We start from the raw sequence: 27,693 nt of genomic DNA, 5'->3' as shown, positions 1-27,693 counted from the left end.
TTTTCTCGGTGAATCAGAGGCGAAGCGGCAGAAGAGGTGCACGTCTTGCTACTTGCACTTTCTCCCTCCCCGAACTGACCACAGGGCACTAAGCTGCCGAGCGAGCAGTGACAGATGGTTCCAGCTCAAAAAAATTAGGAGCCTGGTATAGGCTCCGCCACCCAGTGCCCAAAGCTGTAGGGAGACACAGCCCACAGCCCAGCTTGGGCCCCTTGGCTAAAGTAGGACAGGTATAACCGCTCTACACCCTCAGTTTTTTCAAGGTCTTCCCTTTTCACCCCCTTTTTGCCCCACTCCTACCTCCATGCAGGCATTCACCCGGAGCATCGGCTGCGACAAGCACCTGGCGGTGGCTTATTTCCAGCGGGGGACTGTGTTTTACCAGAGGCAGAAGTGAGTGGAGGGCTTTAATGTCTTGGTTTTGCCACTTGCAGAGATGCCAGCCTTTGGCTGAGGACAGCCCCAGGCAGGTTGATACCCCAGGGGCCAAATTGCAACCCCCAGGGTAAAACAGGCTCCTGTTCATCAGCAGTGCAGTCTTGGGATTAACACCAGCCTTGGAGCATCTCTTCTCCCCCTGGGGTGTCCGAAAACACTACAAGGAGATAGGAGAGACCCAACTAAACTCAAACAAGTTTAAGTAAAGATTTAGAGGCACCTGCGAGGGGTACCAGGTGGCCAGAGTGTCACCACGAGGTGGTGACGCCCTTGTCCTCTGCTCCACAGCCATGAAAAGGCCATCGAGGATTTCAAAGAGGCGCTGGCCCAGCTGCGAGGCAATCAGCTCATCGACTACAAGATCCTGGGGCTGCGGTACAGGCTCTTTGCTTGTGAGGTGAGAAAGACTTGACTGGCAGTTTTGATCCCAAAGGGTTTTTCACCGTCTCAAGAAATCTAAGGAGGACACAGCCAACCTCTCTTCATGCCTTGCAAAAAAGCAAGCAAGCTGGCACAGTGCTCTGTGCGGTGCCACCACCCTGCTGTCCTCTCCTTCACCGTGCTCCTGGCAAGTGTCCGGCTGCTCTTAAGAGCTCATTTCCTTGCTCCCATCCCTCTGGCAGATACTCTATAACATCGCGCTGGTGTACGCCACGATGGAGGACTGGAAGAAAGCTGAGGAGCAGCTGACACTGGCCATGAGCATGAAGAGCGAGCCCCAGCACAACAAGATCGAGAGGGCGATGGAAGCCATCCTGGTAAGGAGAAGCAGGTCTTACAGCTGCCGGGTTTGCTGACAGCAGTCCCACAGGGAGGAGGGAGAAAAATCCCAGTAACAGAGAAACCACCTTTTAGCTACGGCTTTAGCAGAGCAGGAGAAAAACGCAGCGGGCTGAGCAAAATGCGGGTGTCGTACTGAGACACAAGTTGGTGGGAAGAGCTGTGGGTCACTGGGGAGGCAGGGATGGGAAGACTGGGTTAAATGGACCATGTCAGGGCTGGGGTCGGGCTGTCACGGTGTGTTTTGACTTTATGGAGCAAGACCTTAATCCCAGAGGTAGAAGGAAGAGGACATTAAGCAGTCCCTGCTCTCACCTCTGAAGACCGCTATGACTTCTCTGTGCTACAGAAGCAGAAGCTCTATGAGCTGGTGGCCATTCCCACAGGGAAGCTGTTTAGACCAAACGAAAAGCAAGTGGCTCAGCTGGAGAAGAAGGACTACTTGGGAAAAGCTATGGTAAGAAAGAAATGTCTTATTTATTCAGGCCAAGCCTGTGGGTTGAAGAGAGCTGCTGACTACCCTCTCACCACCCCTCTGAGCTGCTATCTGGTGCCTGGTGGGCAACCAGAGATACAGAGCTGGTCCATGCTTCAGGGATCCCCCCGGGTGTGGAGGGAGGGATGGCATGTAGGGGTCTCTTGGGGAACAGGGAGTCTGCAGGAACAGAGGAGCTAAAAGCATGTTTCTGCAGAGCATGGCCTATTTTCAGTTTCTCTGTTTAGTGTGACATGAGGGACTGTCAGTCAGCAATGAGCTGGAAAGATCCCACTGGAGCATCAACTCCAGCCAAGATCCTTTCAGGGAGGGGAAAAGAAGCTATTTAAAATCTGACACCCACAAATGATCTCCAGTTCTTCCCCTGCTCCATTTGAAAGGGGCTTTTCAGCTCAGATAAGTGAGCGAGCTTTTCCCCCATGAGTGTGCAAAATCCAAGCGCTGGGATGCCGCCCTTGGGCTCAGGTCCTGGGAAGCAGTGCTCTGCCAGAAAGCGACCCATTGGCTGTGCAGGCACTGGGGAATCGGTTGACTGAGAGCCAAGCAGCTCCTCGGGTGTCAGGTGCCAGAAACTTGCACACAAACATTTATGAACTTTCTAAATGATGTTTAAAGTTGCCTATAGGAGGTAAGGGCTTGAGTTGGACTCTTTGACTCCCTTCAACATTTGTGATTAAAATATAAAGGGAAACTTTTAGGTTATAGTGACTCTAACTGCAGTAATGGTGAGGCTAAGAGCTGAGACCTTGCCACAGCTGAGAGGTGAGTTTTGGTGCCAGAAGCACTCAGTCTGTAGTCAAAGATGCTTAGCCTAAAATCACAGCGCCTCTTGAACCTGAAGCATCCTGAGGAGCTTGGCTTGGCCAACAGCAAAGGAGAAGGGTGGACACCAGAGGTCTGAGAGAGGTCTATGAGCACCAAGTCACTGCCTCTCTTTGGCTCTAGGTGGTGGCATCCGTGGTGGACAAGGACGATTTTTCAGGATTTGCTCCACTCCAACCACAGGTAAGGCACCACCGATGAACAGCATCCCTGGCAAAAGTTCAGGAGGACGTGGGGATGGGTATCATCCCACAGCGTGCCGAGGGCTCTGGTTCACAGTGGGGAGCGAACAGCAGCATCACCACTGTGAACTTTCTGCTACTGCCACGGGGAGGAGGCGGACACTGCCCCCACATCTCAGCTGCTCTCTCCGTCATCGGAGAGTGTAGCCGAAACCCACCTACGTTTGTGGTTGAGGTTAACCTGGTTCCCTGAACAGGGAAGTAGCAGCCTGGCGGCACATCCTCTGCCCCCGCCTTTGCTGCGGGGCAACGGCTTTCGGAAGAGTGGTTTCAGACCCTCCCTGTAAGATCCATTGGGTTCATCCGTCTCAGCTCAAGCCATCAGAGAAGCAAAAGCAGTTTTGCTTTCATTCTCCATCTTTCTCCCAGTTCCTGAAGCCCTTTGCATTTTCATTGCCATTTTCCTGATGACGTAGCAGCATGTTTCCATCTCTAAAGGGACCCGAGAGTTTTTACAGGAGCTTTTCAAGAGGATATGGGGAAGCGCAACTGTAGTAGCCTACAACACCGTTAAGCAAGATAAAATACACTCTTCTCAGTGCAACCAAGTGTTGACACCTCGCTGCAGGAGTGAGGACTATTTCAAGTAGCTTCTTCAGAGGGTTGATAAATCCACCAGAGACCTTGAATTACTTAGGCAGGAGAGACCATAAAGCACCACGACAGCAGCTGGGGATTTTGCAAGCACGATAATGGGAAGATATGGGGAAGCACAACTTACTGCTTAAACTAGCTGATCTCAAATCCACGATCTCAACCCTCTGTGAGCTGAAACCAGAATCACAAGTGAAAACAGGATTGTGCCTCTGAAAACCAACTGCAGGTGGAAGAATTTGGAAACTGCTCATTTGAAGGAGCAAAGCCAGTGATATTCCTCACAGCACAAAAGGCAGTTGCTTTACGCATCAGGGTGGCAGAGAGCTGAAAACCTACTGCAGCCAGCTGCAAAGCAGCAAAAACCTCCCTTTAGGTTCAAATCATCTGACCCAACACAAGGCCAGGAAGGAAGGAACCATGTAGGGGTGATGGCAGGTGTGGTAGAAGGCTGCAGGACATTTCTGCAAAGCAACTGAAGTCCTCCAGATTACTGATAATTTTCTGTTTGTCGTCTTGTTGGCAGGCCTCTGGTCCTCCACCCAGGCCCAAGACCCCAGAAATCCTCAGGTAAGTTGGATGAAGGATGGACAATGCTGCTAACCCTTGCAGCCAGGTCCAACCTCATCCTTCACCATTGCAGCTGAGTGTCCACCCGGCATCCTAAACTCAGGGGACGTGGGGAAGGGATCGTAGAAAAAAGGAGACAGAGGTCTGGGTTCCTCCTACAAAATAAAACAATAATATCGCCCACCTTCCTGACCCGGCTGCCACTCCCACACCCAGGGCCCTTGAAGGGCAGCCGCACCGCATCCTGTACGAGTTCATCCCCGAGACTGCCGAGGAGCTGCAGGTCCTGCCGGGAAACATTGTCTTTGTCCTGAAAAAAGAGAAGGACAACTGGGCTACAGTGATGTTCAACGGAAAGGTACCAGGGGCGTGCTTGGCAGGAGGGGGCAGACAATGGGGCGGACGCTGTGAGGTTCTGCAGAGGACTTAGAGAGCAAAGCCTTGCCATCAGCAACTAAATAAGTTTCTGACTTAAGTCCCTTATGTCCACCCTGGCTTAGGCCACAGGGTTCAGTGAAACCCACCCAACCTGCAGCAACTAACCTTCGAGCCTCAGGGACTGTCCTGGATTCAGGGCAGGGCAAGGACAAGCTCAGCTGCGTCCATCCAGCAGCGGGTTGCCTCCTTGCCAAGGAATCCCCACTCGTCTCCTTCCCCCACAGAAAGGGATCGTTCCCTGCAACTATCTCGAGCCCGTGGAGCTCCAGAACAAGCTGCGCATCCAGGTGAGTAGGCCCAGGAGGAGATGGTGTCCTGGGGAGGGCAGATGCCCACATGTTCACCCACCACCTATTCTGAGCCTTCCAGCAGGACCCCTACCTGCAACTCCCCCCCCTCGTAATGCTGGGGTTGGTTCTTCTGGATCATGGTCACCTTAACATGAGCTCAAAGACCTGTAAAATCTGGGCAGATGCTGTGCCGATGGCCCCCAGGTGGTGGGTTGGCAATGCTGGGGAGATGAAGGGGTAGCAAAGTCACCCCTCCCCAGTTCAAGACCCCAAACAGACCTTGGAAAAATAGTGGGTTGGAGGGGAGGCTCCACGAGGCAGCAGCGCCCCAGCTCCCTTAGGAAGGGTGGGATTGACAGCGCTACCTTCTTCCCATCTGGCACAGGAAGAAATCCCTCTTGAAGCCGAGATCTCAGAGCCACCCAACTCCACTGCTCCAGAAAAGCCACGGCGGCCAGCACCAGGTCAGTGAGGGGAGCTGAAGGGATGGGGGTGCTTTAGGGGCAAAACCTGGGCAGCAGGTTTGAGACAGTCTCCTCGGTGCCGTGTCCTCACACTTTGAGACCAGAGCTGGGGCTCATCTCCATCTCGCTCCCAGGCCCATTTGCAGTCAAGGATGGAGAGGCATTAAAGCAGGAGGCAGAGATGGCAACTGCAGTGCTGAGGACAGAGTAAAATAGAGCATGTGGGTCCCTGAGGAAAGCAAGTCCCTCCGTGCTCTTAATTAGCACAGCAACTAATGGGAAAAAGGGCCTGGGGATAGGAACAGGGCAAGTGACCCAGCTTGTCCAAGTCTTGGAGTAGAAGATTCCTTACAGACTTCTCCTTAGAGCAGGGCACCTGCGATGGTTTTAGTGCTGCTCTGAGCTGGGCTAGGTTTAAAGGAGCTGCAGTTGCCCTGGGAAGGGGATTCCTGGCCGATGCTACCCCGTGTCCCAGGCCTGGGGCAGGGATGGTAGCACCAGGGCCACCACACCGCCCCCGGCACAGTTGGTTCAGGATGCTGGGAAGCTGAAACAGGGCGCTGCCACCTGCAGTCACACTGCTGCAGGAGTGCTCAGGTACACGGTCCAAAATTGCAGTTTAAAGCTGGGGAGTGAATGTGTGTCAGCAAGCTGAAACAAAGAGCTTGGAAGAAGCATTGCTAGTTGCCCTCTCTAGAAAACGTCACACAGTGCTTGGAGGTAGGAGCCTGCGGCTGAGCTGCGTACTCCAAATCGCTGCAGGAAAAACCCATTTGGGGTAGAAAATATCACCGTGCAGAGACTGTACCACACGGGCGCTAACCTGCTGCAGTTTATTCTGGCTATCGATGGCCAACCTGCCAAAAAAAATAGGAATATGTGGACAAGCAATTGCCAAGCCTCCTGCTCTGGGGCGGGCCTGAGCCAGTCGATGGTGAGGAAATGTGAACCTAAAGTCTACTACTGACAGGACAGGGCTCATGTCCCAAGCAGAGCAGCCTCATAGGCAGTCCAGTGGTAAAGTTGATAGCGAAGATGGCTGTGGTTCATGGGAGTTAAGGGCAAACATCTCAGTGACCCAGCAACCTCAGAGAGCGTCTTTATGGCACCAAAAGCCATTGCAGGTCTAGCAGTGGGACTGCATTCAAGAGTGTAGGTCTCTTTCCGTAACAAGCACAGTCATGTCAAAGCACTGACAAAACGTAGAGCAGATCCTTGTGAAGGGACTTCAACAAACCCGCATCAAATCACCCTACCTGGAGGTCTGAAATTAGCTTTACAACCCCAGTGAAGGACAAGGACTGCCTCCGGTTTTCAGTGTGAACCTGGGGAGATCAGAAGAGCAAAGACACTAGAACCAGCAGCTCATGTATTTTTTTTTTTTTAAATCCACTCAGGAAAGCCATCCCACCCCTAAAGCTCCTGTCCCTATAAGAGGGAAGGCACAGAGCCCAAACCTCTGCTTGGTGGTTATATCTAAATCTTACGGATGAATCTCATCACAGCTGATGCTGCATCCATCCAAGAGACCACAAATGGCTCCAGGGTTGGTTGCTGCAGATAATGATGGGTGTCAAGGAAAAGGGCTGCAGATCTGAATGTGTATTTAAGCACAGAGCAGCAATGCTTACCCCATCCCACTTGCTGGGCCATCTCTTTCTTCCTCCACAGAGTATGCTCCTGCTACTGTGACGCAGCTGAGAGAAGCAGCCAAGGTAACATCTCGTGAATGCAGATCCCGAGGTCCATGTTACAAACCCATATTTATTGCACATTGAAAGGTGCTGGCATGCCCAGCAAGCACCACGGCCCTGGAAGTGCTTCAGGTTTTCATGATTCAGGAGCTTCTCCAAAGCATAACGACAGGGCTAGGGGTCAGCAGGTCATCAGGACCCAACTGGGTGACTAGGGCTGCTTTTTAGGAGGTCTCCTGCAGGTCTGCTCCCCACCGGACCCATGGCTGTTGGCAGAGCCCTTGTACAACTCGTGGCACTTGAGAAGGGAGAAACAGGAGAGAGCTTGGCTGTAATGCACGTGCTCTTGGGCAGGGTCAGTGCATCAGAAGATCACAACGGGAAGAGAGATGGGAAAACACAACAATCCCAACTCAAAAAAAAAAATGAGGGGCTTTGGGGGTGGACACACCTCAAATTTGGTCACCCAAAAGCCACAATTTGGTTGCTAAATGCCTAACCTATTACTGTGCTCTCTCCTGGGACAAGACCAGGGCTGCCAACCAGCCACACATCCAACCATAGCTTGGGTGGCATGACCGCTGACCTGCCCCAAGGGAAGTGCCAAAGGCTGCACATGCTAGCAGAGATGTTTCCCTGACCAGCAGCCAGCTGATGCCCCACAGCTCAGATTTGACTCAGGCGACTGGTTTCCATGTCCCGGTCCCTCTCCCTGCCCCCACCAAGTTACACCAGCTCTCACATCCAGTTTACCACCCGCAGCAGGCCGAAGCAGCTGTCTCCAGCCCCAACGTCCTCAAGGTGCATTACAAATACACGGTCGCCCTGCAAGTCGAGCCAGGCCGTTCCTACACAGAGCTCCTGGACCTGGTTTGCAAGAAACTGGAGCTCCTGCCTGAGCACACGCAGCTGAGGTGAGGCGCTGCCCACTGCGGGCAGCAGGAGCTGTTTTCAGGGCTCCCACCCTCACCCCATGTCCTCCGTGTGCCCAGGTACAAGCCTGCGGAGAGCCAAACACTGGTGACTCTGAGCACGGAGAACCTGGAGGCGGCTTGGAGCCAGAGCAAGGACAACTGTCTGACAGTCTGGTGTGACATCACGGAGGTCAGTTACAGCTAGCAGTGGCAATCACCCCTTCTGCCCGCTCCCAGCAAGGAACCTTAGCAGATGTTGCCTTTGCTTTTCTTGCCACGAGTGCAGGCTGGTGGCTTTCAAAGCAAGCCAGCGACCTCTTGAAAGGCAGAGGAGGAAAGAGCAGGCAAAGAGGAGAAACAAAGCTTGTCTCTCTTACCCTGGTACAAAGAAAAAGGAGATGCCAAAAGGTGTCCTTACTGGCTTATTTCCTGCCCTAGGGAGAGGGGTTTTTATTGGACAACAAACCAGAGAAGTCGCTGCAGGAGGCAACACTGGAGGAGACGGGACCAACCCAAGTTGTAGCGCAGTACAATTATGAAGCCACCCAGCCTGAAGACCTGGAGTTTCAGGCAGGAGATGTGATACTTGTTCTATCCAAAGGTAATTGTGCTCCTTCTGCAACAGGGGAGGAGAGGGACTTCCCAGCTCTGGTGAGAGCATGGGTCTGACCTTGGGATGCCGAGCACCTGCAGCAGCTGCTGCTCAGTTCAGTGGAAGTTGTGGGTTCCCAACATCTGCCAGTCAGGCCAAAAACTCTCAGGTATTTGGCCAGACACTGGACGCATGTTCTTCAGTGGAGCCTACAAGCTTCACTAGGGACTTTGATCTCTTTTCCCAAATCCTCCAGTCCTCCAAAGCAAACTGTTGCATGCTGGGGACCTGCAGAGCAACAGCCTGGCTCAGGCAGCCTTCACTGATAACAAACTTCTCCTCCTGCAAGTTGCAGTTTGCCACCTTTAGATGGAAAACCGGCTGCTCAGATTTCTGCCGCAGGGCACTTCTGAGAAAGCTTGCATTGAATGCAAACACTTTACAAGACAGGTTAGAAAAGAAGCTTGCAGAGATTGCATGAGCATGAGGCGGCAGCTGGAAGCCAGGGGAAAGGACAACCTAAGGACACATATAAGAGTTGCTTTCCTTCACATCGCTAAGAGCTGTGTCACCGAGCTTCCAGTTTCCACATTCACGAGGCAAATTTGGTCCATCCCCATGAAGCACAAAAAACAAAAAATCCAACCTACTGAGGTGTTTCCAGCCTCTGCTTTGCATGCTCCTGACTAAGCACAGGGTTTTTAGCTTTCCAGCCAGTCCTCTGGAGCCACAAGACAAGCAGGACCCAACATCTGTAAGATTGCTTTCAACAAGTGCGTTCTTCCACCGCAACTGCCTTGTGTGCTGTAGCGCAGGCAGAGCTCCTCCAGCTCTACCATGGGCTTCCCACCCAAGTCTCAGTGTTATATATACTTCTTCCAACATATTTTCGTCACACCCGTTTCTGCCACCCCCTTCCCCAAACAGTTTCAAGATGGGAGTTTCCCTTGAGCTGTGTTTAACTTTACTGATCACAGTTTATTCTTCTGAAGGAGATGTCTCATCCTGGCTGCCGCCCCTGCAATGGGAGAATGCTTTTACTCCATTCCCCTCACCTGGCACCTTTTTCTGGCTGCTTTTCTTTCCATTAGTCACAATCCTCTTTAATATAGTCTTTAGTGCTTCTACGAGAATTGAGGCTTAAATACAGACTAAATCTCAGCAAGATCTAGTACATGTTTTTCAGTTGGATCCTTTCAAGTCTGTGCAGCACACACAAGAGGGAGGACAAATTATGATACTTTGCTGTATGTAGCTCTATCGCTAATTTGTGCTGGCTGGCAGGCTTCGGCAGTGGTACACAAGTGATTATAGTACCCCCTCCATCGCTGTACAGGTGAGTTTTTGCACCATACAACATTGACGACACACACACACCCCAAAATCCTACTCCCCCCTTCACTGCTGAGCTAAATATTTCCCATTAAAAAGTTGGTTCTCACCTCATTTTGTTCCCCACAGCGAGTTTTCAGAGCTCCTAAGCTTTACTCAACCCAGGGTAGCAAAGGCTTTTGGGTTTTGTTTTGGGGTTGTTTTTTTTTTTTTTGTATCAACATGGAACAGCAGGTGAAAATACACTTTAGTTGGCATCTTGAAGAGGACAGTCCATCTCAGATCATTTCCTTGCTCTCCACACTCACTTTGTTTCCACGGTCTTCTATTCAAGGCAGTTTCTAAGTCCCTTGGTCTCTGTTGATCTACTTTTCCTGCCTTCGTTTGGCAGTGCATTCCTTCTTACAACTTTGCTCTCTACCTCACTCCTCCTCAGCCCCTTTCCTCCACATTCCTCTCTCTACTAGGCTTTAGCATGGCTAAAAGGTTTATCAGCAGAAAAACCTTAAAATGGTGATCTTGGGCCTGTCTGTAGCACGTGGAGGTTATTATGCTCCTGTATGTCCCTAGGGTGACAAAAACCATGCTGACTTTATCTTCCAGTGAATGAAGACTGGTTAGAAGGCCAGTGCAATGGGAAGATAGGCATCTTCCCATCTGCTTTCGTTCAAAAGTCTAACACTGACGACCCGGAGATGTGATTTCAGAAGAGCTTAAAGTCGTGGACGTGGAAAGAAATTAAGAATTCAACTGTTGCGATTAAGAAGTTTTCATATTAATCACTGCATCTGAAAATGAACTTTAAATATTATTGCTACTTGTACTAAAAGCTTTATTTTTTATTTTACCTTTTGCATTGTTCTCTAAAACAGATACTTATTAAAAAGTTGCTAATTGTCTTCCTGTTAGGAATACATTCAGTCCTAAAAACTGTGCTTACCAAGAGACTTGCTCTATCCCACCTGCCCTATCTTTAACAAAGCTTTTATAAAGACATGCCAGCAGCTGGGAAAACCCACAAGAGGGTGGTGCCACTTGCATTTACTGCCCTGCCAACAGATCCGGAAGAGGAACTGGCGTTCAGGAAGCTACAGACCAGGAAAGGCTGAACTTCTGACAGCATTTGCTTCCTTAAAACACTACTGCCAACCCCAAGAGCTTAAGAGACACCGTGCAGCCTCACCCTACTCCACTTGACAATTCACTTCAAACCACAGTGATTTAAAACCCCCCACCAATAAAAGTATACAGATTTTTTTCACCTTTGGGAGACGTATCTCAAAGCTTTTTCTCAGCAGTCAGAAGAGACAGTAACTTAGAAAGACACTGCCTGGAGTCTCAGCAGGTCATACAGCAGCGAAGTTGTCCCCTTTATAAAAGCCTACGCAACTTTTGGTGCCCTCTTCCCTATCCAAGACGCTTGCCCCTCTCTGCCCTGGGCACTACTGTCACAGTATTTCACCTTCCCCGGCTGCTGACAGCTGGTCCTTCTGGCATTTTAAAATTGTCTACCCTGCCCCATCCTCAAAACATGCAAGCTGTAGATACAGCCAGCCACCTACAGCATTGGGAGCGCTTTGCTTCGAAGGTGCTAAGAGCAGTGGTTTCCCCACTTCGGATCTTATCACACAAGTTCTGGACAACCCCGCTGTCCCAATAACCTACATATCATATTTATTTTTAAAGGAACTTATTCTGAGGAGTTGCATGGATACAACGAACACCTGTCGTTTCAAAAACAGAACACCTCTGTAGTTTTCTTTGACACATTTGGAAGTATGCTGTTTAAAAACTGGCTGCAAACAGCCAACAGCCTGATCTGCAGGCAGGTCAACGGCAGAAGGATCTGTGTCCTCCAACTCCTACTGCCTGTGCTCTACCGGGTTCAGCCTGCAACTGAAGAAGAGCTTTGCAAGCTACTCCCGTCCCAGATTTTTGGTTCGGTACGTAAACCGCACTGCACACAGGTAACAAAACCACGATCCAATTATCCGCATTGAGCCCAAGCCAGAATCTGTGATTTATTTAGATCTCTTTCGAATAGGGGGAAAAAAAAAAAATCAACTTCAAACCTTCTTCTGACTTCTCCAGAAAAATAACACGTTTTTAAAAGCCTGAGCCAAGTTACACAGGAAATAAACGCTACACACAGACCTGGATGGAGAGAACATGGTTTAATTAAAGGCAAAGCTGATTTCAGCAGCTGCAGCTCTTGCACAGACAGACAAAAAACACAAAAAAAGCTTACGACACAAACCAGTTTCTGTTGGGGGCCCCTTCCCTTGCTCCCCCAGGCATCGGAGGGCGGGAGGGGAGTCCCAGCCAAGAGTCAGACGCATTCCCGAGGCCGGATGCTCATGCACAAGTGGAACAGTGCGGCTGGGACCCTGGCACTGCCGGGAGCGAGATGGCGAACCTGGTTAGCTTGCCTAGGGTGCACAAGTCAGTGACGGTTCAAACACTGGAATGTCGCAGCTGCCTGGGTGCACAGCTCGATACACAAACCGGGAGGGCTGGAGGGAAGTACAGAGGGGTTTGGTTCATATTACCACTGAGTGGAAACTTCACTTTTTGGACTTTTTAAAGGAAATACAGCTTCGAGATGCAACAAAGAACAGTGATGTTGCTAAGGTGGAGATCGTGGGGGAGTTGCTCATACCCCCGGAGAGGTATCGTGTCTCCTCCGTCTTCCCTTTTTGTATTCTTTGGGGCTGCCCAGACTCCAGTGTCACTTCGGCTCCTGCATGTGCTTTGCTCTGCAGCTGGCTTCCAGCTCAGAGATCCTGAATCATCACACAAACCCCTACTGCTAAACACAGCAAATGGACATTGAGATTGTTTCCGTAACTTCCCTGGGAAACCTAGCAAAAATGCTGTCCTTTTCTTTAACGAAGCTTCCAGTCTTTCTTTCCCCTAATAAATAGCAAATAAAACATTTTCCTTTTCCCTTCTGCACCTTTTCATCTATGAACAGCACTATGCTTTCTTCCGTGTGTGGGTTACACACGTGTGTCCACGGGTGTCTTCAATTTCATTCTGAAAGTTTGGGGCTGCAGCTGGGGGCATGGGGGGGATGGGTTTCTGCGGAGCTGATGTGTGCCTGCAGGGGTGCGTACACTCCACACTGTCCAGGCCGACTGTCGGCTTTACCCAGCCCTGCTGGACCCCTGATTATTTTCTGAGAGATGTCGCACATTGGTAATGAAACTACTAGCGTCCAGCGAAGATGGGAGGATGGAGAGAGAAAGGAAAAAAAAAAACCAAACCAAAAACCATTGAAAGCTTTCTACCTACCTATTAAAATGAGTCAGGGTGTGAATGCACAGACTAGCTTGCCCTTTGTGGGGCTAGCCACTATGCAACAGTAAAATGTACAGGAATCAAACATTAATTTAAAACCCCATAGCAGTTGACTTGCTTGTCCAGCAGAGTGCTGCAATGCCCCACATCACCGATTATAGCTCAAACACCTACTGAGAGGAGGGCATTTCATGCTGGAGTCTCTAACCCACCCATGGGCTGGCCAAAGCCTTTGGGTGAAAGGTGAAGCGGTGTCAAGTGCCAGACTCTCCTTCATGAAACTCCTTCGCTAGCCCAGGAGATAGAGCCCCACCTCGCCACCAACCACCTCTGACCGGAGCAGCAACTGGGGCTTTCATTGCTACACACTGACTACGAAGCACGTCTGTGTACGGAAGAATTCAGTGTGATCTTACTACTGAGATAGTAATAAAGATGTTTAGGAGTAATTTCAACTACATTCTCAGTCAGCAAAGCAATCATTAATGGATTCCTATTTTATCTCCCCAAGGAGAAGAAAAGGATTGAGAAGTTCTCATTGGCTTCTCCCATCTGCCCTTCATTCTCAGCTTTTACTTCCCATGTGGCTGGGGACATGCACGATGGAGAAGGTGGGAGGCGGTGATATCGGGTTACTGAGTGAGACAAACAGCAGTTCCTCTCTCCCTCCAGAGGGCCCGGGGATGGGAGAGTTCCTGATGTTGTTTTCTTGCACTGCAGACATTTTGTGCACACTCAGTGAGTTGGTGGAGCACTTACGCCCTCCTGACAGCAAGAACAGAAGAGAGGGCTGCCACCTGCACAGGACTGTGTGAGCCAGTCCTGCAAACCCAACATGCCATGGTTTATGGAGCCTTCATTTGCAAGGGTTGCCACCTCTGTCTCAATGCGGCGGGTTCATGGTGCCTTGTCCGCGTTGCTGCTTCTGCTTCTGCTGCATTAACAGCTGCTCCAGGGCTGAGGGTCCAGGGTGCATCATGGAACTGGACCAGATGGACTAAAAACAAACAGCCAAACGCTAGCACCTCCTTGCATTAGACAGCCCCCCCCGCCCTTACAGATGAGAAAGCGGAGACAGTTTTCTATATTCTCCCTCTTCTCTATCACTCATACCTGGCTTATCGTGAAAGTTATCCAGACTTCAAAGAAGGCCTTCTAAAGAGAGGCTCCCTGGAAGAAGCTTATCCTCCTCCAGAATCCTCATTACCATAAAAATTCATCCCACATTAATGATTACTAATTTTAGACTAGTCAAAGCACATGTTATAATTTCTTCCAGCCTGGTCTTGTTCTGCAAAATATTCTAGAACAGCAAGAACTGGAAAACTGTGACATCCTCCAGCACTGGTCACACCTCCCACATTGCCTGCATAAGTGAACCTGCGGGAAAAACCTTCGGTTTCTGATGCTGAACTCTTGACACCTGCAATAGGCTAACACCCATCACCGGATATCTTCTGGCCCCATAGACAAGCACCCATTCCTGAGCACAGTTTCAGTCAAACGTACCTTCAGGCTCTCCATAAGCACAGCTGAGGAGTCCTCCATAGCGGGAGGGCCTTGGGCTGCCCAGGTGCCACTGGGAGCACTGGACTGGTGCCAGCTGCTCTCCGAAGATGACGATGTTGCTGGGAGATAGTCCAGACCAAACCCTCCCATTGCTAAAATGGGAGAAAGAGAAGTTCAAAGGAACATAGCAAAACCACTGCAAAAAAACACCATCAACTGGTTTCACGCAAGCCTGGAACCCAGCACTTGCCTGGCTTATCTGTTTTCCAGCGGTCTGCGACTCTCCTGTCTCTGTTGTCTGGAGTCCCAATAGGTCCGAAGTTGGAGAAGGGAACAGAATTGTGGTTATGGGTTGGAGGGGAGCTTGGCAAGCTGCTGGGGTTGGAGGAGTGAGGAGACTGGCTGGCTGGTGTCGAATGATCTAGTGATTACAAGGCAAGAGGAAAGAGGTCAACAGAAACGGCAGGAGCCTCCCGACTTTGAATTTCTTAGTGTTGCTGCAAATTCTGCCATCAGCAAGTTTCCTCCAATGCTGAAGGTCAGTTTTTATTCCCTCCATTACACGAGTGTAATGAAAATTCCTAAGTTCCGAGTGAAAATTTTTGTGCATATACAAGAACAGAATGACTGTGTTTAATACATACATGTGCTTACCAGAAAAACCAAAAACCAGGAAACCTCAAGAGGGCTGGCTAGCCAAAGCGAGCTTTCCCCATGTTTCTTGAAGACCTTTTCTCAAACTAAAAAAAAAAACCAAACCTGCCTCCAAGCTTGACAAACCAATTAAAAAAAAAAAAGACATTAGACCTTGAGGAGTTTGCAGGTTTACAACTCAAACTCCGAAGTCTGTGAATGTTTTACACTTCTATGAGTCTTAAAGCAATTCAGATCGGAACCCAATACTGAGCAAAAGAGGAGAGCAAGCATGGAAAAGCCTATCTGCAGGCAGGAGAGAACGATGCCTGAAGACAACACAGCATAGCAGGGTGGCAGGAGACTATGCTGTCTTGAATGAAGAGGTTAAGGGAGAGAAAGCTGAAACCACGTGAGCCATAAATCCTGCTAGAATAAAAGCACTTTGCAACTCCTTCCACTTCACCCACAATGGTTATTACTCGTTGGTTGCAAAAGTCTCAGTGCAACCAAAAATCTCATCCAGTGCAGATGTTATTTAAAATCCACTCATTTCTTAGATTCAACTAATTCCTCCCCTCACGCTCTTCTGGATTTTTAGTGAGAATAAAATCATGACATAATAGTTATATTTTATGCCTTTAGAGATAATTACTAGGAAAAAGCTGGTTTGCTTTGCAGGCTGCTTAACAGTAAAAAAACAACAAAAAAAACCAAAAAACCAAACCCCACTGTCATATTTTCCTCCACGCTCTTCAGTCATGGAGTTTCTTTCTCTTTCAAATATCTACATTATGAAATCCAGTTCTTCCTGCTTTTTCCAAAAAAGCAACACTGAATGTATACGGATGTTTGAGTTAAAGCCCTATTCCCAAATGCTTGTCAGGAATTAAAGTTAAAGAGGTTTCAGGATTTAACACCTCCTACAACTTTTACCCTGCTCAACTACTTCAGTTAAAATCCAGGTTCTTATGCTATATTACGTTACAGAATTCCCTCATATTTCTGCGGATATATAAAGAAAAACAAACAGAAACCTTCAGACACCTTGTCAAGCTTTTTTTTTTTTTTAATTTCCAGTTACATTTAACTTGCAGTAGGTTCAGAATTAACTCAAATCCTCTTGAATCACTAGACGCAAGAAAAACCACGCCAGGATTACCTGAGCTGGCTGGAAGGGATGGAGACCACGGAGTCCCTTCAAAGAGAGAGTATAGTGAAGTCTCCTGATGGGCAACTGAAGGGGTGACTTCTGTTTTTGTGCTGGTATTCATGTTTTTCCCATATACCTCATTGAACATGCTGTTATTTGGATATCTTTCCTGCAAAAAAATGAACGTAAGAGTTTAGGTATTGGATTTATTTCAAACACTGAGACTGTACAAAGGAAACAATTATAGATAAAAATATTTTCCTAACTCCTTTTTCACTCCCCAGCCTCCTCTTCTTTGACCATTTTATTTAACATGAAGTCCATCACATTCTGAATCAGGACAGATTTCTCCTGGCTGGACTGCAAAGCCTTCACAAAATCTTTAAATTCCCAAGTACTCACAAAAATTGTATCAAGACCCTGCTCAGTTCTCTGGAAGGGAACGGGTAATCCATTGCTCAGGAAATAAAAACCTACACACCGTAACACTTTGAGATGCACCTTTTCAGTCAACTCCACGATTCTACTAAGAGCAAGGGGCCCATGAACTCAGCAAGATTCAACAGTACGTGTGCACAACTATAGCTATGGTGAATTTAAGAAGACAACTGATAAAGGCAAAGATAATCTTGCTGATACAGACTGAAATTAGGCACCCATATGGATTTCTTTCAGGTTTTCCATTGGTTTGAACTAAAGGATATCCCCATATTTCTGCCGTGTTACCTAGTCTAATGGCAAGCTCAAACAGCAAAGGGCTGCAGACTCTGGTCCTCACTTACCTGATTAAGAGAAAACCCACTGAGGGACAGGAAAGATGACTGAGACATCAATTCTGATGGTTTTTCCAGCAGGGACTTCTTCAGAAACCAAAAAGGGGAAAACAGCAGTTAGTGTTCAGTGTAGTGAGCAGGAGGAAAGTATGCTATCAGAAACTGCCACGGTGTTTTTGGTCACATTTAAAACCTTCCTTGTATTTTAGCTCCAGCACCTTGGAGGACAGGGGGAGCAAACTAACAAATGCAGAAAAATCAGTAGTTTCCCTAACTAACTGTAATTAAGATCTAAAAATCAACAATCATGACAGCTGAGAGTCTCAGGCAAACCCCGCTGCCAGAACAGCTTTTCAAATCATACATGTAATACTCCGTCTGATACATCTAGGGAGGAGATTCCTGCCAAAAAAACCCTATGGTTGTGTAAAACCTTGTACAAACGAGACAGGATCCTTCCCAGTGATCAGAGGACTCCTGCAAACATGATTAGACTCTTGTATGTTGCTACCAACAGAATATTTTTCAGTTTTGAGAGCATCCCTGCTGTATAGGCATTCTTAGACAGCAAGAGCAGCCAAGTGCTGTGATTTTTTTAATTGGGTTAAACAGTCCAAGTTTCATTTAGCACTCATTTTCATTATAAATAACTGTAGAGAGAAAGAAAAAAAACCCAGATGTTTAAAACAGAGGTTCCAAAACTCCCCTGGGGTTCCATGTTAAGATATTACGGACTGTGACCTTTTCCATCATCTACACCGCCCCCTCTCATACTGCTGTTATTTGCAGCATAATATTTCTCAGCTTTCTCTTTGGTTCTTACTATGATTAAGCAGTGAAAAATAGCGTCTCTGAAACAAGCCTATTTAGGGAAGAAATAGGATCAGTTACCATCAATACAGAAATCAGAGAAAAATTATAAAGCTCAGCTGGTGGACAAACACACACCACCAAATTTAGGATCAGGATCACCAAGCCATAGAATTAGCGAAGCCATAACTAAAACTGTGTGTGATCCAAAATGAAAGCTGTAGTCTTGTTCCAAATAAAAGCCCTCTTGCACTCATACCAGCTCAGCATGTCAGATGTTTTTAAATTTACTATTCAAACAACAAAAACCTGAACCCTCTCTCTTTAACATGGTCTCAATATCTGGAATATCTTTGCTTTTATCCTGTAAACCTAAAACAAATAGTCTCATTTTCTTGGCAAGCAGCTCCTAGCTTGTTAGATTTTCAAAGTAACAACTCATTACTTTGAAAGCACATTTTAAAAGGCAGATGAAATTCACACTCTGCATATCCACACAGCTTGCACAGAGAAGAATTTCCTTCCATTTGTCAGCAGACAGCAACAGTAGGAGCTTCAAAGGAAGCTGCTGAAGCAGTAGCTATTAGTTTCTTAGCAAAGGTATCTAATGAGACAGAAATGGGTGTCTATTTTGCTACTGGCTCCTTGGGATGGCATGTACAATAATTGAGGAATAGACTTAATCAGAGATTTTGAGTAGAGTCACAAATAGCTCTTCTTTGTTACTGCGACTAATGTGAAATAGTAGTATTTAATGAACCTGCTTGTAGCCATACTAGAAAGGCATACTGCATTTTCAGAGGCAATTTACAAATTCAGCAGCTCTGAGACCCTCCAGCTAGTGAACTAGGAAGGTTTTAATACATAAATGTAGGAAAAAAAACCCTCAGTCTGTCAAAAATGACTGTATTTCTATAGGAGTTACTGATTATTTAGCCAGTTGCTTGCAATTTTCTTCCAAAGCCATCTTGCTCTTCTACAATCTCTTCTGCATTTAGTAAGGGAGCTTCTCCCTGCCTTTATGGAATTTTTATATGCAGATTATAATAAGCCATACTTGTTCTGATGACTTTCCATAGCTGAATCTGTGCTCCCCTCTGCTCTTATTACTAAACCCATGCAACTGCAGAAGAGCGAGTGCATTAAATGATGCATCAACATCTTTCCTGTGGACTGTACTTACAAAAAACCCCACTGTTAGTCTGTTTTCTGAACAAATTAGCAGGCCTGGATTCGGCCCAAGAGCTATACCATGTGCCTTCAGCTGGTCTGAGCTCTCGTGTGAAGACTAGCTCAAGGGTGAGGCAGGGAAGTGGACAGGAGGGATGGGGAAAGAAAGGAATTTCACATTTCTTATCATTTCACAGAAGAAAGAGATGCCAGTTAAGAGTGAGAAGCAGCAGTATTACATCAAATACATACAAAGAGGCTTCGTCCAGGAAGAGAGGCGAGAGGCCCCAGCAGAGCTGGGTAAAGATCAGGAGGATTAGAGAAAATCAGCTCTTCCTCCTCCTCCAAGGCAGCCAGACTCTTTAACAGGTCCGGAGGAAGCAGAGGGGAGCTCTTGGGGTCCTAGTGACAGAAATGAGCACAGTGAGACAACAGAAGGCAGAAAGAGGAACAGCAAGAGATGGCGAGGAGGCTAAGCCACAGCAGGATGAGAGAAAATAGCAAGAGGAAGGCAGAAGGTGGCATGCAGAAGTGTGAGGTGAGAAAGTGGTGCAGCAGAAGCGTGTCGAAGTACACAGAGAGAAAACGCTGAGCAGAAAACATAACTAGCCACGTGACGTAATGCTTACTGGGAGGAGTGCCGCACCATCAAAATGATGGGCAGCTAGTTTTAATTAGTGGAGCATGTGCTTCCCATTGCATCCATGCCAAATACTGAACCCGTTTTCACATTCAAGGACAAGGAACACAAAATCTTACAATTATTCTTCTATAGCTGACCTGTGAGTAATTTAGGTTTCAAGTAAAATTACATTTGCATCTTCTTCCCTCCTCTATTTGTGGAGTTTGAATCCCACGAGACTTATTTCCACTGCTAACGGCTGCCACGCCAACGTACAGCTGACCAGACCACTGGGCCAAAAAACCCTGCAAAGTGCTTATCAAACTTGACATCTTGACTTTTGTGAGGGATGCTTAAAACACAAGCATCACAGGCACAGTTTCTATCTGTACCGCACTATGCTTGCACCAAGACAAGGTTTCCCTTTTAGGGATGAGAACAAGGCTTTGACCCCATCTCCATCTAAAAATCACAACCTGACATCAGGGTAGAGGCAGACTCCTGTACATTGTCTGGCTTTTCTCTCTAAAGGATAAGCCAAGTGATCTCAGCTGACCTTCTGAAAATCCTGAGTGCATTTACAGAGGCGCATCTGACCAAAGGTTTAAAGAGCGCTCTGTTTAAGTTTCTTTATAAACATCACCAAAAGCACTCAGAGACAACACCAGGATTGTTAATAAATAACAAAGATTGCAGGTTTTATAAACAGCAACATGAAGCACTAGTGCATGAACAGAAGCAAAGTATTCCATTAGTGCAACCAAGAGCTAAGGAAGTCATTCAGCTCTCTCACTGCATGGTGGGATTTGCAGGAAAAAACAAAATAAAAAAAATCCAAGACAAGACTGCTCCTACCATCCTTGATTTCCAGCCTCAATCTGACTATTGCAGCCTCAGCCATTCAACACACTCAAGATACTATATGAGTGTTAAGAGTTCATCTAAAGGGTAATAATTCAACTGCAATTATTTGGATGGCTTTTATGGTTTTCATCAGTTGCCAGACAAGAATTTTCCCCAAAACTATCAGCTGCCATGGTTCTCAACCTGACAGACACAGTGCAGAGATCAATGTCACATCTACACTGATCAAGACTTACACCTACTTGAAACCAATTCTTCAAGAGCCGGATCCCACACACACAAGCCAACTAAAATGGAGAATTCATCACTGTTTGCTGGAATCCCATTTACTGATACCCAGCTCCCTACTTTTTTGAAACAGGGAAACTCCTAGAGTTGTCAGGAGTATTAGAGCCTCATTGGTTTTCACCACATACAGCATGGATCTTTACCTCAAAGGTCATCCTGGAGACAGCATCCTGCTCTGGGCGGAAGACTCCTTGCCGTTTTCCCCTGCGGTCCATGTTAGACTGCTGTGCCATCACCCTATTGTCAGCCATGCCATAGGAAGAGTCCCAGTAATATTCTGGCATCTTGACTTCTGAGGGGTTCTGGTTATATGGCTCCACTGGGAAAGGCTTCATTTTTTTCTCCAGAGGTTGCTGTTGCATCACAGGAGGCTGTAATGACTGTTCAAATAGTTTTAGAGGGTCCTGGGCCTGCAGGTAATAGGACTGCTTTACAGGCATGATCTTCCCCAGTGAGCCTTGGACTTGAGGTGGGTTCCAGAGCTGCTTTGACGAGTCTGTCTGCGGATACTGAGGCAGAATGCATGATTTCACCAGCGGGTAGGAACAATTAATGTTAACTGAATGCCTAACTCCATTCAAACTGTCAGTCTGGCTCAGCTGTGACAGACTTTGCACAAACATTCTGATTTGCTATGTTATTCACCAAAATGCAGTCTCGATAGGCATCTAATACTCCCTAGTCAAGCCTTATGCCAGCAGCCAAGTATAATCCTTACTCTAATCCAGTACCTTGTAAACCCCTTTACTAAGGTATGAGCCAGCATTTTGCTACCCTCAACACCAGGAGGGTCTCACCATAAAGTCCAGAGATGCCAGAAGGGAGATTTTCTTCAGCACGATGCGAGTATAAAACTAAGAGCTGTGAGGGAACTGACACTGCAACCAAGTTAGCCAAAAGGAGAGTGCGGGTGGAGGTTCAGACTCAGTCCTCATTACACACACAAGAAAACTAGAAAGGCCTAAGACAGAAATAACTGATCAGAAAGATCACCTTCGTACCTTGTCTATAGACAGAAACACACAGAAAACAGATGACCAGCTTCCCATTCCAGTAGATACCTTCCTCTCAGTTACGGAACCATACATTCATACCCACTAAACGTCCGCTCTTTTTCAAATTTGCCCAGAAGTTCACAGATCAAAATTCCACACTAAGGTCTTTAACGACAGTTTTTAAAAGACAATCCAGGAACCTAAGTCTTGAATATTGCCATTTATTTTTAAATGAAGCTTAGCACATTGCATTAGTCAAGTTTACCTGCTGGAATCCAGAGTGGTGTGGTGGGCTCTTCCCCAGGCCCTGCACAGCTTTCGTAGGGGACTGTTGCTGCTGTTGCTGGGCCAGAGCTTGGACCTGTAACTGGCTTGCAGACTGTGCTGTTGCCTGAGCTGGTAAAGATGAAAGGGGTTGCTGGGAAGGAGGTGGTGTTTGCTGAGGTCCCTGGGTCATTGGCCCTGGTCCAGAGGGCCGTTGCTGGCTGTAAGGAATGTGGGACTGTTTCCCACCTTGCACCTGGTTTCCTGCAGGTGAGTGAGCTGTGGGCTGGAGGAAGGTTCCTGGGACAGAAACACCACCTGGGAAGGTGTACCCCGTGCTCATGGAGAAAGCCACAGGAGGGGGGACAACGTATGTTGGAGGTGGAAACCCTGGTAAAGATAAAAATGCACCTTTAATCACAATTTGGCAGAGCAGGTAGCTCCCTCCAGAAAACATTTAGTGGTTTTCTTCCCCCCCCCCCCCCCTTCCTATTTTTTTCATTTAGACCATGAGGACAGGAAACACTAAGTACAGTTTGCATACGTGCACTATAATGTCCTTTCTCACCTTTGCACATACATGGCTGTGATCACAGGAGGATTCAGTTTGTTCTTGAGTTTTCTTGCAATATTCCAGGCACTGATAACAGTCAGCCAGGACAGTATCTGGGAGAGTCATAGGTTTTCCCTCCACACCCCTCAGTCTCCCTGCTTTTTTTTTTTTCCTCACCACCTTTTTCCTTCACCATTCTGGGGTTTTTGATGCTTTAACCCCAAAGTTCCCTCCCCCTCAAACACAAACATTTTCAGGGACTAAACTTCTGGAGGAACGGACAGAAGCAATCAGTAAGTCTATTGCCTCCTCCCAAAGGATCACCACTCTCTGGATTAATTTAGATAAAGAGACAGATGGTAAGCAAACAAATCCTCATATCCGCAAGATCGATTCCATTCCTATAGTTCACACTGAAAAGCCAGGTTTGGAAGGCAAGCTTTAATTCTTTGTCTCTCAGGCCAGATTTTATGCTGACTTTGGGACAGGGAAGATGTTCCTCCATCTTATATTGAGCAACTACACGTAATAGCTGCAGGGAAGATACAGCTTCCAGCTATTTTGTGAGCAAACATGGACAGCAAGGTATGACAGGAACTCTCCACAACAAAATGGGAACACGCAATGCAGCAACAACAGCAAAGATGACCACACAAATTACAGCTTGAAACATGAGCAGCACTACAAAAGAAACTGTGCTTTAAAGAAGAAAGCAGTGTGATTGATCTTTTTTAATGGAGTCCTATGCACAGAGAATGCTTCCTCCTGAGCTAACAGAAGACTGTCATATTTTGACTAACTACAGAAACGTGAAGTTCCTTGATCTTGCACCCACTAACCAAGAAGGAAGATGGCAGATTTCATGACAGACTGATTCCAAAGCATAAGGAATCTTATTTATCTCATTTCAGTTCTGCTATGCCCCTTCTTTGCTACTTTGTAAGATTCTCAACATGAGAATGCATGTTCATTGAAACAGCTCCTACCTTCAGAGGCTGTAGCAACCACTATTACATGCTTTTCTTTTCAGTCAACAGTAAATCACACTTCAAAAGAACGACACAAATTACCTGGCCGGCTAGGAAGGGGAGGGAAGGCTCCTGGGTGATGAATGGGGATGAACTGAGAACTGCTGGCCTGACTTGGAGTCTGAGTTACAGGTGTTTTCCTGGCTTCAGACACCGGAGTCTTCCTCATCTCCGTCTGGGATTTCACCTAATGCAAAAGAAAGTACGAAGAAATTAGATGAGTTTTCCTGTAATTAATAAAAGACATCATGTCTCAAGCCAAAAAATGACTCCCAGATTGTCTGAGAGATTATTTTCTTCTGCCTAAGTAACTGGAAGAGGTTTGGAACACAGGAACCCAGTTCCCTCCTCACTGACCTCAGGCAGGTTACCCTGCCTGTCCTCAAGCACTCGTACCTCACAAAAGCACTCTAAGGATATCTACCAAGAAGACTGCAACAGGCTCCTTCTCTAGCGAGAGAGTGGGAAGCGGACATAATATCCTCAGACCATACAAAGAACTTACCATGCTGCTCACCTGCAGTGCCTTAAAAACGAAACAAAAACTGCAGATGCTATTATGCTTCTAGGGCACTGCTTCAACCTAACTCATGCTACTTACCTGCAGCACCTTAAAAAACAAACACTACCACGTTCTTCCTAGGGAACTCTTTCAGCCTAATCCATACGGTGATGTATATGCACAAACTCCTGCATACTATGAAATTCTTTTGACCGAGAGCATAAAAGACAAATAGCAGAAGTGCTTAACCTCTTTCAGTTTACTGTGTAACTGCTGTATGTCCTGTTAAAAGAGCTGCACCAGTTAAAGGCAGAGAGAAGAATGTAATGTAATGTTTACCTGATTCTGAGTCTGCTGCGGTCTGGGTCTTCCTGGAGAGGAAGACAGAGGGGAAGACTACTTTCCCTTTCTGTTCAGCTCGGCAGAACTGCCTGGAATGCAAGATGGAGCAGGCAGGAAAAAGACAGCAAGCAAGGAACCCGGGCAATACAGAAAGGGCCCAGGAGCAGACCTGACGCCAAGCCTCAAAGGTGATTGAAAGAAAGGGTTTTATCAAGGACCAAATTAAAAAAAATCCAAACCAAACAAACCAAAACTGTGTGGGGTTTATTTCAACATTTAGTGCTGCTGAGTTGAAAGGAGTTAGAGGGCAGGTCTTTTCTACTACTTTTTACAGTAGTAAAGGGGTAGATGCATTAAAACACTTTCTTAAGTTCTTTTTCAAATAATTCTGAATTTGCCCATTCGGAAATTATGGGAGTATAGTTTATTTTTTGTATTTAATTTAAAAAGTAGATTGTAAGACTGGGAGGTTTGGGTGCATTTTTGATCTCCTGCTAGAAGAAGTCAGGAGGGAACTCCACCTCAAGGTTCTGGCTGATGCTAAGCACCATGAATAATGCAGCCCCTGCTCATGCTGCATCTATTCACTGCCCACCTTAGCCCTTCATCACATTCTGTATATTCAACTTATATCATGCTGTCCCTTTTTTCTCTGCAATGAGTCAAACATTTTTATAACCCATACTGAGAGCTATGCATTCTTTTATAGCAATGTTGGAGAGAATTCAAAGACACTCTTCCTGCCGTGGGATTTCAAAACATGAGCTCTAGCCCATCATAAACTCAAAGCTGCTATAACACATTTCCAAAGGTGGCTTCCAAAAGACCCCCCTGCGTGATTTATAGTTAACTTGTAAAAGCTAAATAACTAAAATTGATTAATCAAGACAGACAAGTTTCAGTTGCTTCCCTGCTTCTACTTGACCTCATCTCAGAAGTGTCAATACTACCAAATATTTACTCCCCCAGTGGTCCTGAGGGTTCCTACATGGTGCTTGAGAGAAGCATCATTTCACAGTGGCCTCTTAAGAGTACGTCACACCTTGAGCAAGCCTGCATGCAACCTTCCTTGGCACCTAACATTATTTTCCCTAAAGAGCAGAGATTCAACCTATGCCACACTTTCAACTTCCACACTTTCATGATCCTGTCTGAGCGTGGAAGTTTTCCACTTATCTGCGCAACAGGACCAATTACTTTCGTATAACATTCTTAACATTTTTGCTAAGTAGGAGCTGCAACATTTGCAGCATTTAGGCTTTTGAAGGCAATAAGCTATGGAGAAGATAAAAGCCTGAAATATCAAGGAAGGCCAAAGCAGAGTGCTAACAGACCGCCAGTCGGTGCAAAACCTGCACTGGTTTCTCCTCAGTCAGGGGGAAGCAAACCTTCCCCATCTTCTGGAGTAGGTCCAGATAATTAAGTCCACCAAACTATATAAAACAAAAGGCATTTCATTGTAATAGTTACCATAACAAATACAGCTGATGGAACTAAAAAAATCGAAATGAATTTCTATTCAACAAGAGATGAAGAGTAACCAATCACATCAGAACAGATTCCGCTACGGCTGGGTTTGAAATAAGTTTTTCCTGGGTTTGTTATCTCTTAAGACTAAGACAAGCAAATTTCTGATAAATCAGCTGAGTTAGAATTAAAATATCTTCCCTACCCAAAAACCTACACATACTTCTCAGAAGATCTGGTGGGTTTTATCAGCCTCAAGTCCTTATTTTGCAAGACAGGGGCACAAACACTGAAACTGGGAGTTGTGCTCAGGCCTGCAACCACATTCCAGACGCGTTCAACAAATAAATAAGAAACCTGCTATTCTAACTCACCTAAGTTGTTTTTCAGATACCAGACTCTTGTTCAGTGACTCATGAACAATTGCCACATGGTTTCTGTAGGCTACTCCCCTTTACCCCCGCCTTGGTAGGACCCCCTGCAAAACCAACTGCATAACACTGCCAGTTCAGACCTTCCATTTCATAACGATGATGTTTAACAGCAAACAAACAGGAGAACAAGAAGAATGATCAAAGGGTCCTAACACCACAGGCTGGAAAGACTGAAAGAGCTGGTTTGTCTAGCCTAGGGAAAACAAGACCTCAATTACACAGGCCTTCAGAGCAGTTGCAAAGAGGACGACTTAAGTTATTCTGCAGACCTGTCCTGGGAAGTAGTAAGGCTTACACAGAGGCAAGGGAGATGAAGTGCATTAGGAAATAATTTCCACTTGCAAGAACAGTGAAGAACTGTCACAGTTTCTCTAGGGAAATAATAGAGTCTCCATCACTATCATTAAATGCCTCCAGACGTCATCAGGGAATGACTGAGATGCAGCCAAACTATCCAGGTACAGATCAGACCAACCCTGAAACTCTACACCCTTATCTACAACTCAATGAAAGTCAGACCAGTAAATTCACTATCTACTTATGAGGTGAGCATTTTTGTACATAACGCTCACAGAAATAAGGGAAAAATGCCTCAAAAATATGACTAAGAAAAGAGCAGCTCATAGGAAAACCAACAATTTTGAGCAAGCGCCTGAGCACAAAATTACAGTTTAAGTGCAGTGTGGCTTTCCTTACTTCCCGGGGGGCCACCTGACTGCACGCACAGTATGGAGGATCTTATTCCACATAAACAACTGAGTGCTTTTGTGATATATTTAATTTATTGAATGTGCACAAGTCAACTGAACCAAAAATGCAGAGTACCCAGATCCTTCACAACAGACCAAGAACATAACTAAGAACTGGCCGTGCAAACTGCCTTGGTAGCCTGAATAATTTGTGGAACAGGTAAAGTCTGTTTTTTAAGATAGTTAACATAGCAAAATCACCTTTCATTGCTCCCTACCTTTTCCTCCACAACAAACTGAGACAGCATCAAGGAAAAGGGCAGAGACCCAAAGATCACTAATACCTGGTCTTTGAGATATATGTGTTTATTTTTTTTTGTGCATTAGCTGTACCTGCAGGGCCATACAGTGAGACCTCGACTCTACTGTACTCTATACATAAAGCAGCGACGGCCCTGACACAAACATCATACTGCCTAAGACACAGTATCCTTTGATCTAAAGGCTTACCTGAACTGCCACGTTCTGCTTTCCTGCTTCCTGCATCTTATCCAAGCCGCACTTCTTGGTCTCATTCTTTCTTTTATTGTTATCCTTCTTTCCATCATTCTTATTGGCTACTATTCCTTTG

The 27,693-nt window shown here is 46.7% G+C and overlaps 2 protein-coding genes across 2 annotated transcripts in view; one reads left to right on the top strand and one right to left on the bottom strand.

Annotated features, from left to right (window-relative positions):
• NCF2 (neutrophil cytosolic factor 2) overlaps positions 1–10,367 on the top strand; it is a 10,737-nt gene extending 370 nt beyond the window's left edge. The window contains exons 2-15 of the mRNA XM_009324635.1: positions 311–393; positions 727–835; positions 1,062–1,196; positions 1,568–1,675; positions 2,660–2,719; positions 3,899–3,942; positions 4,159–4,300; positions 4,605–4,667; positions 5,056–5,134; positions 6,806–6,849; positions 7,591–7,742; positions 7,821–7,932; positions 8,181–8,343; positions 10,270–10,367. Of these exons, the coding sequence (XP_009322910.1) occupies positions 311–393; positions 727–835; positions 1,062–1,196; positions 1,568–1,675; positions 2,660–2,719; positions 3,899–3,942; positions 4,159–4,300; positions 4,605–4,667; positions 5,056–5,134; positions 6,806–6,849; positions 7,591–7,742; positions 7,821–7,932; positions 8,181–8,343; positions 10,270–10,367 (1,392 nt within the window). The remainder of the gene's footprint in view (positions 1–310; positions 394–726; positions 836–1,061; positions 1,197–1,567; positions 1,676–2,659; positions 2,720–3,898; positions 3,943–4,158; positions 4,301–4,604; positions 4,668–5,055; positions 5,135–6,805; positions 6,850–7,590; positions 7,743–7,820; positions 7,933–8,180; positions 8,344–10,269) is intronic.
• A 1,459-nt stretch (positions 10,368–11,826) lies between these two features.
• Positions 11,827–27,693, bottom strand: part of SMG7 (SMG7 nonsense mediated mRNA decay factor) — a 47,077-nt gene continuing 31,210 nt past the window's right edge. The window contains 10 exon segments of the mRNA XM_009324634.1: positions 11,827–13,963; positions 14,476–14,627; positions 14,726–14,896; positions 16,271–16,430; positions 17,044–17,121; positions 19,267–19,416; positions 20,932–21,297; positions 22,049–22,437; positions 23,671–23,815; positions 27,573–27,693. The exon segment at positions 27,573–27,693 is cut by the window's right edge and continues 14 nt beyond it. Coding sequence (XP_009322909.1) covers positions 13,850–13,963; positions 14,476–14,627; positions 14,726–14,896; positions 16,271–16,430; positions 17,044–17,121; positions 19,267–19,416; positions 20,932–21,297; positions 22,049–22,437; positions 23,671–23,815; positions 27,573–27,693 — 1,846 coding nt within the window. The 3' untranslated portion in view covers positions 11,827–13,849.

This window comes from Pygoscelis adeliae, unplaced genomic scaffold, assembly GCF_000699105.1.
Source record: "Pygoscelis adeliae isolate BGI_AS28 unplaced genomic scaffold, ASM69910v1 Scaffold126, whole genome shotgun sequence".
Lineage (NCBI taxonomy): Eukaryota > Metazoa > Chordata > Aves > Sphenisciformes > Spheniscidae > Pygoscelis > Pygoscelis adeliae.
This window is presented reverse-complemented; position numbering and strand designations above follow the sequence as displayed.